The sequence below is a fragment of the Elaeis guineensis genome, chromosome 14, assembly GCF_000442705.2.
Source record: "Elaeis guineensis isolate ETL-2024a chromosome 14, EG11, whole genome shotgun sequence".
Lineage (NCBI taxonomy): Eukaryota > Viridiplantae > Streptophyta > Magnoliopsida > Arecales > Arecaceae > Elaeis > Elaeis guineensis.
In genome coordinates, this window is record NC_026006.2 from 56,869,006 (window position 1) to 56,886,271 (window position 17,266).

Below are 17,266 nucleotides of genomic sequence, written 5' to 3' on the forward strand. Positions count from 1 at the left end.
ATTTAGAAATTTTTTTAGATCCGAACTGATCCAATCTGATTCAATCTCTATTTTTTATTCTACTTGATCCGATCCAATCCAAAATGGATATGGATGAATATAGATATAGATTTTTCTATGATAGGATGAATATAACAGGACTGATATGAATATTGATCAATCCGATCCGAACTCGATCTATTGCCATCTCTAGCCAGATCAAGACTCTAACTCCAAACATACAACCACATATAAGCGGATTGGCCTCTTTATGCCAAAGCGAGCTCTTCTAATTTTGTGTAAAATTTGTACTATGTTGGCAGAGCAGGTTCATGATTGCCTTCCTTAATTGAAGCTGCTTATAAAAATAATCCTAGCGACACAATCTAGTTAATTAACCTTATCCAAGGGTCTGATAAAATGTGATTGGGATGGCAACTAGTACAATTTTAACATGTGTTCTCATTGAATCATAACTCAAGTTACCTCTTTGTTTTTTTTTTTTGTTTTTTTGTTTTTTTTTTTTTTTAATGAATTACGACCTTTACCATATATGATAAGAGCATAGCTATTAATGAATCACATGCCGGATTATTTTACTTTAGCACCGGCTACATGGATGACCAGATTTTCAAGTTGAAGTATCTTTAAATTTATATGAAATGAAAATATACTCATCCTCATCTCTTACAGCCATAGTACATTAGATATATTGCAATCACAAGCAAGTCACGTGTACAGGACATGTCAAGCAACAATTTTTATGGTAGACAACCAAAATATACCATGATGACGAGAAAATAAAAGAAAAGCATCAAATATTAAATTATAAAAAAATTTAGATAAAAATTATAAGTAAAAATTAAACTATTGATATGCAAGAGATATTATCTAATATATATATATATATATAAGTAGAAATTGAGAGAAAATCCATTAGCAAGTTAAGTTGTCCATATAAACAATACATTTTCACATATGAATACTATTTGAGTTAAAATCAACCTACAATGTCATGTATCGGAACTCTTGTATCTAATAATCCTGAAAGCATTATGTTATTAGAAGATGGCATTGAAGCCCATTTTAAAATATTGAATAAAAGTATTATATGATTAAAGAATGATATTGAAGCTCATTTACAAGTATTAAATTAGATTATAAAGCCTTCTGATAACAAAAATTTGAATAGTCGTTATGTTACTATTCATAATTTTTTTTAATAAATAATCAATTATCTAACATAGAATCCACACGCAATACGTATATGCAGGCCCAAAACTAGTTAAGAAATATAAAAAAAAATAGCAAACGCACTGATTAATCTAGTATATAAAAACTGATTTGGTTAATAAACCAAAAGCACATTATTTTTTAAAAATCATTTTTATATTGTAAATTGAGCTATAAGAAAAATAAAAGGCAATTAATCAATAGCAGATTCCAAGAAGTACCCAGAAAATTCTGAGAGCAACCAATCCATTTTCTGCATAAAAGCGACGTGTAACGCACATACAAGACTCGAGTCAGGACAAGTTGGAGCCTCTGCATAAACATCACTTGCATGGCACGTGAGATATAGTGGTTTGGATAAAGCCCTCCTGTTGGCACGTGCGTCCGGCACGAGTCCGGACGGTTGGGAAATGGGGCGGTGCGGTGACTCACCTGCCCCACCGCTCTCCGAACTCCAAAGTCCAGATGGCGCTCGCCCGAGCCACCGTCTCCCTCATCCCTCCCCACGCTTGGCTCCGCCTCCGTCCCTTCTCGATCCCTCGACGACTCCCGCTCTCCTCCTCTTCGCCTCCTCGCTCCCTTCTCGCTGCCAGGGTCGTGGCCATGGCCGGATCGAGCACTGCCGCCGCGCACCGCCACACCAACCGCCTCGCCTCCGAGCACAGCCCCTACCTCCTCCAGCACGCCCACAACCCGGTATCTAATCCGATCTGGTCTCGACCTTGTGTCCTGAATTCATTTCTTTTGACCATTTCATCGAGCTGGTCATTGGCGAAAGTGGGGGTTCAGTCTGAATTTGAGTTTTGTTTGGTGTTGCAAATCTACTTGCGATGAGAAGTAGTTGTTTTATTTGAAGTATCGATGATTTCTATTATTCTTTGACATTTTTTTCGATCTTTGTGTCGGTCTTCGTGTGATCTCTCTTTCAATTGGTCGGTTGCAACTTAGTAACTAAGTTGAGGCGGTGTTTCGATTAGTTTGTTTATATCTTTCTCAAAAAAAGGTGTTTGTTTTTCTTTTCTTTTAATGTTGCTTATTCGCTTCCTCTTTCCTCTGTTGGTGCTGAAGGTTGATTGGTATCCATGGGGAGACGAAGCTTTCGATCAAGCTCGCAAAAGAGATGTTCCTATCTTTCTATCAAGTGCGTCAGCTCTTCAATTCTTTAACTTTTTGAATTTTAATGGTTATTTTATTGCTTGTTACCGTTGCTGTGCTAATTGGAAACATTCTTTTACCCGTTTTGATCTTGCTGTGAAATTTTTCTTTGTGCTGGATGCTTGTTGATGTATTGGTCTACTTGGTCTGGATGTGGCTCGGTGTTATGTAGTTGGATACAGCACATGCCATTGGTGAGTGTATTTAGTCTTTATGTTTGTTTTTCTTTTTTCGAGCAATTCCATGCATGTTCACCAAATAAATATGTTGACACATCCACATATATTTATTGAGTAGAAAATCCGTGTTTGCTTATGCATTTTCTCCATTCCTTGAAACATTGATGGGAAATCTCTCTCACATGCTTCTGCCATGACGGTTGAATTGATACTAAAACAAGAATAAACTGCTTCCTTGATGACCTGCCGCAGTGTAAATTTTATATTTTTCTTTTTGTTTGATTTTAAGTCAGCTAGGAAGTTTAGATATTCAGAGTGTACCTGTTATTGTGCTGGTGATATGAGACCATTTTCTTTTATTGGTTGATAATTATAGGTGCCATGTCATGGAGGTGGAGTCATTTGAGAATGAAGAGATTGCAAAAATGTTAAATGAGTGGTTTGTTAGCATCAAGGTGATCTTCTGTTACTACCGTTATAAGCATTAATAGCTGTCTTTGATGTTAACATTTATGGTCAAATAAAATCAATTCTGTTCCTTTCAGTCATTTTTGATTGCTTATTTATCCTGTGTAGGATATGCCATGACAGAAGTGCATTGCCCTTCCACATAATAGTCTTTTTTTTTTTCTTTTTCTTTTTTTTTAAAATATAAATCTCCACTAAATCTATTATATTCTCTCATTGGTTCTGATTATTAGTCTTAACAGGTGGATCGAGAGGAGCGACCTGATGTTGATAAGGTAAGATAGAGGCACATGGTGAAGTTTCTTTCCTTTATTCTATTATGCACAGTTCTAATTGACTTCTCAAAATCTTCTAAAAGATTAAGTATTTCCCTTATAAATGCTCTTGCCTTAGTCTAAGCAGTTGGCTCAATTGATTTCTTTTATTCACTGACATATGCAGCTTAAGTGATATGAGGTTTCATGTATTTTGGTGGTAATGCTGTCTTAAGCTGCCGTTTTCATTCCTAAGAACAACAATTGTTTCTGCAGGTATATATGACATATGTACAGGCACTTTATGGTGGTGGTGGTTGGCCACTGAGTGTCTTTCTCTCAACCAATCTCAAGCCCTTGATGGGTGGAACATACTTTCCCCCGGATGACAAGTATGGGAGACCAGGTTTCAAAACAGTCCTGAGGTGCAAAACATATATTGTTGGTATTAATAGTTGCATTGATCTCAAAGTTCATTTTACTTATCTGTTTTTCTCCACTAAACATTTCTCAGAAGGGTGAAGGAAGCTTGGGATACTAAACAAGAGATGCTTGAGAAGGGTGGGAGTTTTGCAATTGAACAACTTTCTGAAGCATTGTCGGCAACTGCTTCTTCTCATAGATTATCGGATGAGCTAGCACAAAATTCATTAAAATCATGCGTTAAACAGGTAACTGTCTGAATCAGGTTTCATCTATTTACCAATGAGAATTGGTAGGGTTTTAAGTTATTTATTCCTTCTATAACCTTTTGTACTTTTTTGTAGTTATTGAATGTTGACCTTAAATTTTGAATTTGTGATTTCCATAGCTGGGGAATAGTTACGACCCGAAGTTTGGTGGATTTGGTTCTGCTCCAAAGTTTCCAAGACCAGTTGAAGTCTACCTTATGCTTTATGCATCAAAAAAGCTGATGGAAACTGGGAGGGAAAGTGAGGCCAACAATGCTATGCAAATGGTCTGTCATACCTTGCAGTGCATGGCTAGAGGTGGAATCCATGATCATGTTGGAGGTGGTTTTCATAGATATAGTGTGGATGAGTGTTGGCATGGTGAGTTTTGACAGTGTGCAAGGCTGTTATTCACCAGTTCTTTTGTTCACTGCCTCTATGGTATAGGAATAACTGGTTTGTATTTGATCAATTTCATTAATATTACTAGTAAAGTGTAAATGTTGCCATGGAAGAGGACTAATAAATAATCAGTCATTTCTCTGTGATGGTGTGGTGGTGGTCTTATTGTTATTTGCATTAAAGAAGCAAGGAATTTAACAATATAGAGTCAGTATAAAATAACTGTATAAACTGTTGAAAGCTAGAAACGCTTGAAGTAAAAATGTCTAATAAGAACTTCAAGGTGTAAGTCTTGGTGGTAGTCAGAGGTTTGTTTGTGCCATTTTGGCTTAATGAACATTGGGATGTATTGTAGATGCTGTTATTCAAATATATTATTTTGCTAAGAGGACTGATTTCTGCTTTGCCGACTTATGCTAAGAGAAGTTATGCACATGTTATAAGTTTATAATATCCTTCTGCTATTGTTGATGGTAAGGTTGTCTTCTATTGCAGTTCCACATTTTGAAAAAATGTTGTACGATCAGGGGCAGCTTGCTAATGTATATTTGGATACATTTGCAATTAAAAGAGACACCTTCTATTCATCTGTTGCTCGTGATATTCTTGACTATTTGAAGAGAGACATGATTGGAGAATCCGGTGAAATATATTCAGCTGAAGATGCTGATAGTGCTGAATATGAAGGTTCTCCAAGAAAAAAAGAAGGAGCATTCTATGTATGGACAAGCAAAGAGGTTTGTGCACATCCAATCCTTAATCATTTGAATGGGTCGTTAGATTTATGATTTTTTTCTAATTCCATGGTGACCATCTGAACTTTTCTGTGAATCCACTTATACGGTTAGTATGTGGACCAAGAATTTTGTAGTATACATAAATCAAGTATGCTTTAGCCCACAATGTGTTGCACCATTTCAAAAAATCCTGATGCTTGGATTTTTGAGGGATCTTGTTTATCAACAATGATCATATAACATAGAAGTTGTTCAGCCCTGCCCTAAAAAGAGTTGTCATATTATCTTTTCTGAAGTATTTTTCATTACACATTGATGTGATTCTAATTCTTCCTCAATCTTCCTAATATCTCATACACAAATCAATGTTCTTTTCCATATGAGTGCCTCCTCAATCCTATAATCGTGGAGATTGGCTCAGTCAGGATTTTGAATGGAAGCAGGATCAACAGAATCCTAGCTGAGCTGAAAATGGATCACCAAGTAGCATCTTAGCTGGCACATTAAGTCTGGAAACTTCTTCAAGCTTTCTGCAATATGGTAGTTTGCACATTCGGTTGTTCTAGTTGAAAGTTTTGCAAGTTGGTCTCTTGAGTTCAAAGTCCACTAGGAGTTTCTATATAGTAGTCAAAACTTTGTTTGTCAGCTTTAGTCTAGGAAATGTCCTTCTCTTTTTGAAACTTGAGTAGGAAACAGATGACCCAAAGGCTATCAAAGGGTCTTGAGAGCTGTACCACAGAGTCCATGAACTAGAACTAGGCTACACAACAAAGGGTAACCCTCTGCAAATAGGCCCACCAGGCCACCATGTACTTGCACCAGCAAACTATGCCATACTCCATGTCATCTTGAATTTGCATTCCAGTATGATAATCAAAACAAGATATATAATTTGTCGATATCAGTCTAAGGAACAATGAGCCAACCATATATGAGGATAGCCTAGGGCTTTCACTGCATTCAATGAGCAAATCACCAAAAAATAGCTCAATTCCCATTTCTAAGGCAACGTGAAGAGCCAGGATTCTGACCTTTAAAAAGCACATTGAGCAAGAAGCCTCTAACTGATTAAAACATTATGCTGAAACACCCACAACTTTCAGTTTTTCTAGATGACCACCAGGTAGCAATCAGATACAAAATATATTTTTTCCTGTCTGAGGTCAAACTTCTTGAATTTGAACTGATGAGTATGGTTGTTGATCTCCCCCAAGATTATCATGTGGTAGCATGAAGTTTTTGGGTGAAGATTGCTGGTCGCAATTTGACATATGAAACAGCATGGCCCAGACTTCAATTTGTTAACATTATGGTGAACATTATTATTGATAAGCTAATTTTGAGGACCTTTTCCATGGATGCACTTGGTAACGAGATGCTTGTGATTGAAAGGACAACTATGGAATCTCAGCATTCAAGTGGATATCACTTTGTTCATTTTATGATAAGTTCATTGATGTCCTTATTAAGTGAAGCTCATTCAAGTTCAAAGATGTGACAGATAATGGCTAGCCAAAATTCACTGTCAAGATGAATGTGCAGGCATCTGCTTGCCATGAGAAGATGTAGGAAAGCAGGGGAAGATTGAAATTTTATGAAACGTAGAAGATGAAGAAAACTTTTGAATTAGCTGTTTTATCCCCAACATGTACATAATGCACTCTGACCTTGTAGACTCCAGAACAGCAATCTACTGATGAATATGCAAAGGAGTTCAACCAAGTTGTCAGAAAGATTTGTCAAATATAAGCATATATTAAAACTTCCTAAGTTGTATGGCTGTATATATCATATGACTGCTTGTCGTTTCCATCAAGTATTAAAGATATGTTGAATTGCAAATATAAGTTCAGAAACATTTAGAGCAACAAAGCAAGGTGAAGCTTTGGAATCATGAGCGGTAGTGGTAAGGAGCTTCCAAAGTTATGGTAACTGCAGATGCTATGTATATCTAGAAAAAATATCTGAATTTGCTGTAACTAGCTTTCTATCTCTTTATTTTTATTTGTTTTCTTTGGATTGTTTTTCTTTCTGCCAGGGGGTAGAAAGAGGACCCGTTGGCAATAGGCTACATAATGGAGGTAGCGCTCCCATAGAAATCCTCCCTGAAACCTGGTAAACGTGGGACTTGAAGCCAGGTCTTTGGTACAACCACCAAATCAGTTTGGCAGCAAGATAAGCTTTCTTCTTGTTCTGAACAGCCTGAAAGGGGTCAGAACTATGATAACCATCTGACTTCCTATGTCAATTAGGTAGATTAAACCATTCTGAATGTTTTTCTTCCAGATGAAAGTTCAAATTACAACCTTGAGGTATCATGCATTACTCGAGAATATTGCTCCTGTATTTGCATCTTGTTCCATGATTCTCCAGGCCCCTCTTCCATTAACCATAACCCATTATTCCCAAGATACATGAAAACCATTTATGTTATTTAATAATATAAATTTTATGGTTTGCTATTTGTTCAATCTTCATTTTTAAATAGACAGTCTGTGTTGTATTACAATACTTGGTACAATGTGGTGCTCTAATTTCATTTAAACCATTGTTTTAAGTGATAGCTTAACACCTTAAACCTAATCATAGTTTCCTAAGTGCATGCATACAAAAGATCATCATACTTATGATGCTTCATATCTTAAGGAGATCAGGCACTTTTTCAATGGGAACTTGCAGATATAGATCTTTTGAGGGAGCGTTCATTTATAATGTAGCTCTTGCTTTTTATAAGATCAGACTTTTTTTTATTAAAAAAGGAAAAATCAAATGTAAGATGCTTCTACATTCTTTTGCAGTTTATGTTGGCATATTCCAATAATTTTGGCTTGATGCGGCGCTAATTTTCTGTTTGATTTCTGCTGAAGATTGAAGAGATACTTGGAGACTATGCAACTCTGTTCAAGGACCATTATTATGTCAAATCTTCAGGAAATTGTGACCTTTCTTCGATGAGTGATCCTCATAATGAATTCAAAGGAAAAAATGTGCTCATAGAGAGAAAAGATATTTCTTCCATGGCATCAAAGTTGGGCATGTCAGTGGATGAATATTCTCAAATTTTGGGTTTATGTCGACAAAAGCTGTTCAATGCACGGTCAAGACGGCCAAGGCCTCATTTGGATGACAAGGTTTCTACCTTCTATATGCTTTTTCAAGCATTTTTTCAAATTATCTTGGAATAATCGTTTGTCTTAGTGCAAACTTGTTAACAAACCAGGCGCTTCCTTAGGTAATTGTTTCATGGAATGGACTTGCAATATCCTCTTTTGCTAGAGCTTCTAAAATTCTCAAGGCAGAAGTGAAAGAAACTAAGTTCTATTTTCCTGTAGTTGGATACAATGTAAGATACTTTATCTACCTTAGCATTCTGAATTTTCAATTCTATTATTTATGTAAATAATATTATATTAAAATTAGTATGCAGTGTTTGTCTATTCTTTATTTGGAGATCAAAAAGTCACTGCATTGCATTAAAATGTTTGGTTCCTGTGGTGCCATTAGCGACAAAAGTAGTTGGCATACTTGTGCTATCGCCGCAGTTGGAGGTCTGATCATTTGGTGCTTAGTGTCATATAGGAAATCTTGTACATGGTAGCTGAAAATTTAAAACCTTATGCATCTTATGTGAAGTTCATTCTGTTTCTTGGCATCTAATTGCTTCTGAAATTACTAAAAGTGACATGTATTTGCTTCTGAAGCTACTGAAGATATTAAGTTTGGATGGTTATGCACTTCCATTTGAATACCATACTTTTCCTATAGTTAGTGGAATTATATTCAAGCTAAATGGAGAAATGAAAAGCTCGATGCAAGATAAATAGATCTGCTTGACAAGAACATGCTTAAAGGAAATAAGTCCTGGTTTCAATTTTTCATTTGATGAAACTGTTTGTAGGTTAAAGCTAAATCCCTGGCACAAGGATAGATGGTATTCAATATGTTTGGCTCATCTCTTAGTAAGCATGGTAGTTTTAAAATTTAGTGCCAGAGATTTCTTCTGGGATAAGTGTATGCTAATTCATGTAGAAACAGTTTCTACCATGTTGCTATAGTTTTCCCCTTTTGTGCAGATCATAAGTGCATCAAACATAATTGTCATAGATTTTATCTGAACTTCCAGTCCCATATGTACTCACTTACCACAACACTTGAAGTATGGACTGGGGAGAAGGCCTGGCTTCTGTCATAAACAATTGAAGTATTATTTAGTACATTATTTATGCATGGTATGAATCATACTTGGTGATGAATCAGCATGAATATGGGGAGGTGTGCAAAATAGGATACTGAACTGACAAATGCATTAAGGCACAAGCGTAATTTACACCTGGCTACTGATTTTACTAGTCATGCAAATTACTCTCTTAAATTGTATATTACTATTACAAATTTTTTATAGGATTTCATATGATATTCACTGTAAAGTTTGTGTTGCTTTTTCGTTTTTTGAACTATAGAATCGTGGATAATTCTAATGTATGTTAAGCTTCATTAACTAATATACATTGCCTGTTTAGAACCCATTTACAGCTATCATCATGTATTTCAAGTATTTCTTGTGATGATAGATCCATATAGATTGGTGAAAAAACATGATATGAATTTTTTAGAACTTGTCAGTTCCCTATAAAATGTATTTCAAAGTAATCTAGTTGCAAAAATGAAAAGTAGCTCTCTTGAAATGTCCTAGCACGTCCAGTAGTGTCATTCCTTTTCCCCCTTGTCAGTGAGCGTAAAGTGCTGACAGATAATGATAAAGAATGCATAACGAATGGCTCTCAACTGACCTAGGAAAAATAACAGCAATTTAAGGCCTTGATTCTCTAGTTCAATTACCAGATATGAGGTTAGAACCTGATCATTTAGTTAAGATAAGCATCGTATTAGTCCACGATGCAAAATGTACACATGTTTTAATTTTTTTAAGAATGACTAGATGTGTCTCAAATTCTGGCTTGAAAATTATACAGTTCTTTTCATCAGAATTAGTAATATCAAAATGATAGGCTTGTCCGTCATGAATTATTATGCTTGTCATGAATTATTATGCTTATCGATAAAAATGTTCTCTATGTAATTATTTTGTAAAAATGTTTCCATCATTTGCAGCCAAGTACATACCTGGAAGTTGCTGAAAAGGCAGCATTCTTTATTAAGAGTAGACTCTATGACAAGCCAGCACGTAGGCTGCAACGTAGCTTCCGAAATGGTCCATCAAAAGCACCTGGTTTTCTAGATGACTATGCCTTCTTAATCTCAGGATTGCTGGACCTTTATGAATGTGGTGGTGGAACTGATTGGCTATCATGGGCAATTGATCTGCAAGCTACTCAGGCAAGAACTAGCATTGTCTTGTTAATTCTTTCTTTCTTATGGAGCATTGTTGGTAAACCCTTTTTTCCCCCACATAAGCATGTATAATGTATCTTTCACAGGATGAGTTGTTTCTTGATGGAGAAGGGGGAGGCTATTTTAATACGCCAGGAGAAGACCCTTCAGTCCTACTTCGTGTAAAAGAGGATCATGATGGAGCAGAGCCATCTGGGAACTCAGTGTCAGCTATGAATCTGATTAGATTGTCATCCATGGTTGCTGGTGCGAGGTCTGAAAATTACAGAAGTACTGCAGAGCACCTTCTGGTATGTTCTTTCTTCTGGAATTAACAGTAATGGTTATAGAAATGTTGTTTCTCCCTTCAGGGTAAGATGACGATATTAGATTCCCAAAGTATCTTATATATAATCTAGCCATGAAACTTAGCAATTCTTGTGGCAAAATGATCTATTCTTGTCTGCTTGCAAGGCATAACCTGAAGATTGAGTTTCTGAACATTGGCCGCTGTTCTGTGTTTAGTGAGGAAAGAGAGAGGAGTTAGGTTTTGGCTGTTTGCTTTCTTATCAATACAATAGAGTTCATTCTGATAAAGTCAGTCAAGTCCATATTGAGCATAACTGCATATGGACAAATATTGATGATGTAGACATTTCACAAGTCCGAAGATATTCTTATCTACTCGACAAAGTTGTGACTGGAAGGACTAGTGCCTGCTACAGAACCTCCGAGTTTAGGAATATGAACATAATTGAAACTGTATGTGTGTAAATGTATGCTCATGCATATGCTAGAGCAGGTGCATGTCGGTTCAAAGAGACATGCTGCAAAACTGGGTCAAACTTCAGGTGGTTTCTGTCCACAGTTACTCACGTTTTCTCTATACAATCTCTCTCCACAGGCAGTATTTGAGTCAAGGTTGAAAGATCAAAGCATGGCTGTTCCACTTATGTGCAGTGCAGCAGATATGCTTTCTGTCCCATCCAGGAAGCAGGTGGTGCTGGTTGGAGACAAAACATCAGCAGAATTCAATGACATGGCCACCGCCGTTTTTGCATCATATGATCCAAACAGAACTGTGAGTGTTGTTGTTTTATCCTACTGCTTTATTTCCTCCATTATTTTTGATTCAAGGTTGTTATATTCTATTAGTGTTACAAAGGAATTTATGAGCAATATTTCTCTTAATGGATTCTCATTGGCTTTGTGGTGTTTCTGGTGTATTGACTATATAGGTGATCCAAATAGACACTAGCAACACAGAAGATATGGAGTTCTGGGAAAGTCAGAACCAAAATATATTCCAAATGGCAAAGAGTAGCCCCGTGGACAAGCTGGCTGTGGCTCATGTGTGCCAAAATTTTGTATGCAGCCCACCTGTCAGCAGTCCAGATGCTCTAAGCACATTGTTAGATAAAACATATGTCGCCACATCATCGGCCTAAGACCTGTTTCTTATGAGGATGAATGCTTGTAAATGCCCTTTATAACCTGGGTTATGTTTACTTTTCGTTCTGTAATGCTTGGTATTGTGAATGAGTGGAAGGTGCTGTCGCTTGACATTGTTGACACTATACACTCAGAGGCTAAAGATTCAAGGACGAAGAAGGTGGGTTATCTTGTGATCATCTTGGTGGGGAATGTAATAGCAAAGCTCTTTGGGCAATAGTGATCGTTGATGGTATAGCTTCTATCCTAAATAGAAGAAATCTAGAGAGTAGCAAGCAAGGTTTTGTCCAACCTATTGCAGAGATTCTTACTTTATGGTTTAGGAGGACGATATTATGATAACATTTTGATCATCCCCTTGGGTCTTCCATCCTACAAAAGATAGCTCACCTGGTCGTATCAGAATCTTTTGGCTAAATCACCTTAAAATAGTGTACTTTGGATTAGGTAGCACCATGTTTCTCTTTGTTACCCATAGTTGACAACCAAATTGATTCAATTGATTTAAGCTTCCTAACTTCTGTCTTCAGCTTGCAACTTCTAAAATACTATTTGGAGCGTTTAGATTCATGAACCAAACAAGGCTAACAAGTAGGTTTGCCTAGCTAGCGGGTAGGCTTCAACTGAAGTCGCCAACCACCAACTCACATGTGGTGCTCACTTCTTAAACTACATAATTATCTGCCTTGCCTGCATCACCATAACGAGTAGCGGCCAAGGATTCAAGTGACACATCCCATACCGTAGTGCACAGTTGGAAGGAGTTGGATTAAACCACTTATACGATTGGCTGTCGCTATATAGAGAATAATGCGCCCTTTTAAACGTTTTTTTTTTTTTTTTTTTATTCAGGAAGCTGTCAGGAAAAAAAAAATGGCACTTTTTTTTTGGAAGAAAAAAAAAATGGCACTTGGCCGCAGAATGATACACTAAAACCCGGAAATGGTTTTGTGCAAGCATAACAAGTCATCCTTTGCTGTATTAACACTAACCTTCAAGAGCATGTACTCTTATAGTGAGCTTTTCTTTTTTCCAGGAGAAGTCAAGCTCGTAGATTTGGAGAGGAAAACGTCAAATAACTTGTATTAAATAAAGTTATTGGCTTAGAACGGTTCTACTCAAATTGCTTAAAAGAATGATCAACAAGTAGGGGCGAAGTCAACTCTTACCAAGAATCATAAACTTCTTCTCTATGAGATAATCCAAAGCTCATATATTGTGTTCTTGTCCAGCTGAGCAAGTTATCAACTAAAACTGGTTGTCATAAGTTTAAAGACACTGAACGCATCAAAATGAGTCAAAACCAACAGATATTGCATTTCAAGTCGCCATGAAATTGTTCAGCCCATACTTCCAACAGCTGCTATTACTCCAACCAAGGTCCAACAAGGACTCAAAATCAGCCACCTACAATGTTGAACCAATGCTTGCTTCACTCTAGCGTTGAAGGTTATGGAAATCAGCCACCTACAATGTTGAACCAATGCTTGCTTCACTCTAGCGTTGAAGGTTATGGAATCGTCATTCCATTTTTAAAGCACAAACTTGAGGAACAAATAATCATGATTTATTGTGACTTTTGGGGCTTTGCACCACCTGCAATTAAAAAGGCATCAGCAGAAACCAAAGAGGAAACTAAAAGAGGATTGGACTACCTTTTTTTTCTTCTTTTTCCTTTTCTTTTGCTTTGGCTTTACTTCTCTAGCTAGATATTCTCCAGAATCCTGCAAGACCATATACTGTCAATAACAGGGCCTTGCCAACTTTCCAAAAGAAAATGCTCAACTGTATTACCTCAGAGGAGTCCAATTTCTTCTTTTTCCTCTTCTTTTGCTTTGGCTTTTCTTCTTTATCTTGATCTTGTCCAGAATCCTGAAAGAGTTAATATTGTCTATAATCACACCTTGCCAACTGTTTGAAAGAAAATGCTCATCGGTATTACCTCAGAGGAGTCCCCAAAGGAAGAAACATGTCGTATCATTCTTCCAGAGGCTGAAGACCCTTCTGTGATGGAGAAAAGGTCGGGTGTTATTTATTTTCATTCTACTCATGAGATCATATTCTGTGGAAGCACAAGTGGAGGGAGAAAACAGCCTCAGTTATTAGCTGTCTCTGACATCTCAAACATCTAGTAGGCAGTGTATTTACTAGAAAACATATTGATCTTTCAGTTCAACAGGCAGTAACAAGAAAATATATGGGTGGTAAAACTCATTAGCAGTTAGACAAGAAAAACCCACAAAAAGCACAAGAACACCCTTAAATAAACTTTAGGTGCACAACAATAGAAACATGTGAGATAAGAGGCCAATTTGGATGATCCATTTACGAAAGGTCGTGGTTGGAGCATGCAAGAAATTCCATGGAAAAAACATAAATGCGCATGCATGTAAATATATACTAGACAGTAAATTAAATCATATATGAGATAGTGCATAAGTGGGTTTATAAATGCATCTCCATGTTACCTGGACATGACACATTAATCTAACTATGTTTATCTTGAGACTAGATGAGTCTCTTATAAAAATAATACTTGTATTTCAGTACTATGTCCACATAAAGGCCCAGCAGCAAGTCAAGAGCTTGCTGTTATATCAGTACGCAAGTTTATGTGTGTGCATCTAGTTGAACTCCAAGTAAAGAAACATAGAAGATAGGATGATGTGGAAAGAAAAGATTTATGTATAAAGGCGATCTTAACTTAAGCTGCCAAACCTGAAAAGATTTATGTATAAATTTATGGAATCTTGGATATCTATGTTCCAACAATTAGTAAAATTAACCAAGATGAATGTCTTAATTTAAATAGTAAAAGTATCTACATTTTCTAACTTAGGAAGCAGAATTCAAAGAGGCCTCTTGAATCTATAGATTTGTTAAAAATTTGAAAAAAAAAAAAAACTTGGAACATTTCCCATCATCATATTTGTTAACAAATTCTGCTGACAGAAAAACAAAGTGGATAATGAGAAAAAATACAAAACCTATAACCAAAAAACATGAAATGACTAGAAGAGTTTATTACTGACTCTGAAAATTTTTACCTCTGCAAATATCATGAATGATTGATCTATCTAAATACATTTGCAGCAAACAAAATGTACAAACAGTCAGAATGGAAAAAGGATTTTGCAATGAACATTATACCATTACTAGCATGCACAGTTGCCTTTGCATTTTTCACGGCCACTTCCAGAAGATTTGGATCTATAGACTTCAATCCATCTGGTTGTTGAAGCTTTCGTTCAAGAAACCTTGCTAAAGCTGCAGCTTTGTTTGTTGTCACTGGTCCACCTGGGTGAGCCACCCTTTTTCATAGAGGAGAAAAATGTCAGGAATGATATGCAGTGATGACTTACAGAGGCAAAATAGAGCCTAGTAGGTATTATTTCATCTATATTACATCATCCGTATGAACTATTATCATAGCTAGCCTTGTTCTTCTATTTATCAAATTAAACTTTATGGTAATGGTCTGTTACTCATTCTTACAAAGGTTATCAACATATTCTTCCTCAAATCATTTCTCTATATACATTCACTTAAAACTTTATGGCAATGATCTATTACTCATTCTTACAAAGGCTATCAACATATTCCTCCTCAAGTCATTTCTCTATATACATCCACTTTAGTCTTCATACTTTGTTTTCTTTTCAAAATCTTTAAACCCAATTGAGCCCTTCACTTTACCAAATCATCATAAACTGGAAGAAACAAAGCCTTAATATGCATCCTCTATCACTATATATACTAAAAAAACCATAAATACAATTGTATGAGTTCATACCATAGAGTAACAAAATAGCCTAACTTCAAAATCATGATTAAGAACATAAAAAATAAAAAAAACAATAGGGGCAAATCATACGATTGGGACCAAGGTTAGCTTGCCGAGTCTCATTATGCAAAACCAACCTCCATACGGGCTTGTACATGGTCTGATAACGAGATGGCGAACCAATACTATAACAACATGTTACCAGTACAAGGTCCGATACTGAGACGGCAGACCTTGACTGCTACATATTTTATTATTGAAGTTCAAAAAAATATTAAAGGAGCCGAAGTAAAAACAGACCTTTTGTAGGATTAGATGGTTTCTAGAAGATTTGATGATCCCCTTAATTTTAAGCCATTCAGAAATTATGACACCAAACACGGCTCTCTGGCCATGCCTATGGTTATGGTTTCTACCATGTTGATCAATATTTATATACAAAGAACAGAATAAATTCCATGAACAACATGTAAAGCTTCTTTCATGATCAGCCCAGTTTACCTCATTCTTTCATTAGCAAACAGCTCACTGCATTACAATATATAAGCAACTAAGCAAGATTTCAAATTGGCACGAATAACTGTTCCAAGACTTAAAAATGCTGACCCCAAAGAGGACAGGATTCATTAGCTTATACTCCTTTCTTCATATTTTCAACTGAAAATACTTTGCAAACACACATGGTCTGCAACAAGATTACTCCTTTTTCAACCGAAATCTTAGATTCATTCATAAAGTTCAAATTTTGCACGGTCTTTCCTGTTATATTCTTCATGTCTTCTTGTAAACCTTTTTCATATTAGCTTTTCAAACTTGTTAGATCGGTGAAATAAACGCCTGATAAAGCGGAACAGAACTCGAATAATTCCAATTAACCAATTCACTGCTATTGATAATAACCCTAACCGTCGAAATAGATTGACCTGAGACCAATTCCTCATTCCATTCGAATCCATATCAAGAAGTAAGGGAGAAAGGACGAACAAAACCCTAGAGAAGGATCAACGAAGACGAGAAAAAAGGAGGAAGAAGGAGAGGAGAAAGAAGAGACCTGGGCTGGGCTCGAGCAGGTGCGGGCGCCGGGAGCGGCGCGAATTTGCTCCCACGGAGCGCCCGCCGCTCGTCTTCTGTCAAAGCTTGGGAGGGCTCCTCCTTCACCATCTCTCAAATCGTCCTTTCCCTCTCACGGTCAACAAAAATAGCAAACGTTGAATACCGATATCTCGGGTACGATACGGGTGTGTATCGTTGATATGGTATATTTAAATTTTATAATTATCATTATTTTATTAAATATAAATTTATATAAATAATTTTTTATCTGTTTATTATATTCTTAAATAGTGAGACTGTTGTGGTTTTAATAATGTGAAAGGCACCAATAGTCCCACATCGATTGTTAGTCAAGGGAGACTCATACTTATAAGAAAGAAAAAATTTTTCTCACGTAAGGTGTTTTTTAAAGGGCAAAATCGTGAGTCTCATAGATCGAAATGGATAATACCTCACATGACGGGTTGAATCTTTGTCCGCAACAATGACACCTCAAGTAGGGGTTGAGGTCCGCCTCGGCTAACTGTGGGGCATGATCAGTCTAATGATTCGACTACAGTTCAGAGAT

The 17,266-nt window shown here is 36.5% G+C and overlaps 2 protein-coding genes across 5 annotated transcripts; one reads left to right on the forward strand and one right to left on the reverse strand.

The window, feature by feature from the left end:
- The first annotated feature begins 1,653 nt into the window (after positions 1-1,653).
- On the forward strand, positions 1,654-12,029 carry LOC105057523 (uncharacterized). 3 transcript variants are annotated; one of them, XM_010940172.4, is made up of 15 exons: positions 1,656-1,908; positions 2,281-2,353; positions 2,540-2,561; positions 2,923-3,001; positions 3,257-3,289; positions 3,545-3,693; positions 3,783-3,939; positions 4,080-4,320; positions 4,837-5,078; positions 7,946-8,209; positions 8,311-8,421; positions 10,191-10,415; positions 10,517-10,720; positions 11,314-11,490; positions 11,648-12,029. In XM_010940172.4, exons 1-15 carry the CDS (start codon positions 1,678-1,680, stop codon positions 11,855-11,857), a joined length of 2,418 nt encoding a protein of 805 aa, XP_010938474.2. In that variant the 5' UTR covers positions 1,656-1,677; the 3' UTR covers positions 11,858-12,029. The 3 variants fall into 3 exon arrangements, with proteins under 3 accessions (XP_010938475.2, XP_010938474.2, XP_010938477.2); XM_010940173.4 differs by lacking the exon at positions 8,311-8,421 and having other exon boundaries at positions 1,654-1,908; XM_010940175.4 differs by lacking the exons at positions 1,656-1,908; positions 2,281-2,353; positions 2,540-2,561 and adding an exon at positions 2,616-2,799.
- A 995-nt stretch (positions 12,030-13,024) lies between these two features.
- Positions 13,025-16,851, reverse strand: LOC105057522 (uncharacterized). Of its 2 annotated transcripts, XR_834002.4 has the most exons (7): positions 16,697-16,851; positions 15,012-15,172; positions 13,804-13,865; positions 13,656-13,733; positions 13,517-13,585; positions 13,329-13,457; positions 13,025-13,268 (listed from the first exon to the last, which is right to left on the reverse strand). XR_834002.4 is itself a non-coding variant. In XM_010940169.4 (6 exons), exons 1-6 carry the CDS (start codon positions 16,804-16,806, stop codon positions 13,422-13,424), a joined length of 516 nt encoding a protein of 171 aa, XP_010938471.1. In that variant the 5' UTR covers positions 16,807-16,851; the 3' UTR covers positions 13,025-13,421. The 2 variants fall into 2 exon arrangements, 1 of the variants encoding a protein (XP_010938471.1); XM_010940169.4 differs by having other exon boundaries at positions 13,025-13,457.
- Between the last annotated feature and the right edge of the window lie 415 nt (positions 16,852-17,266).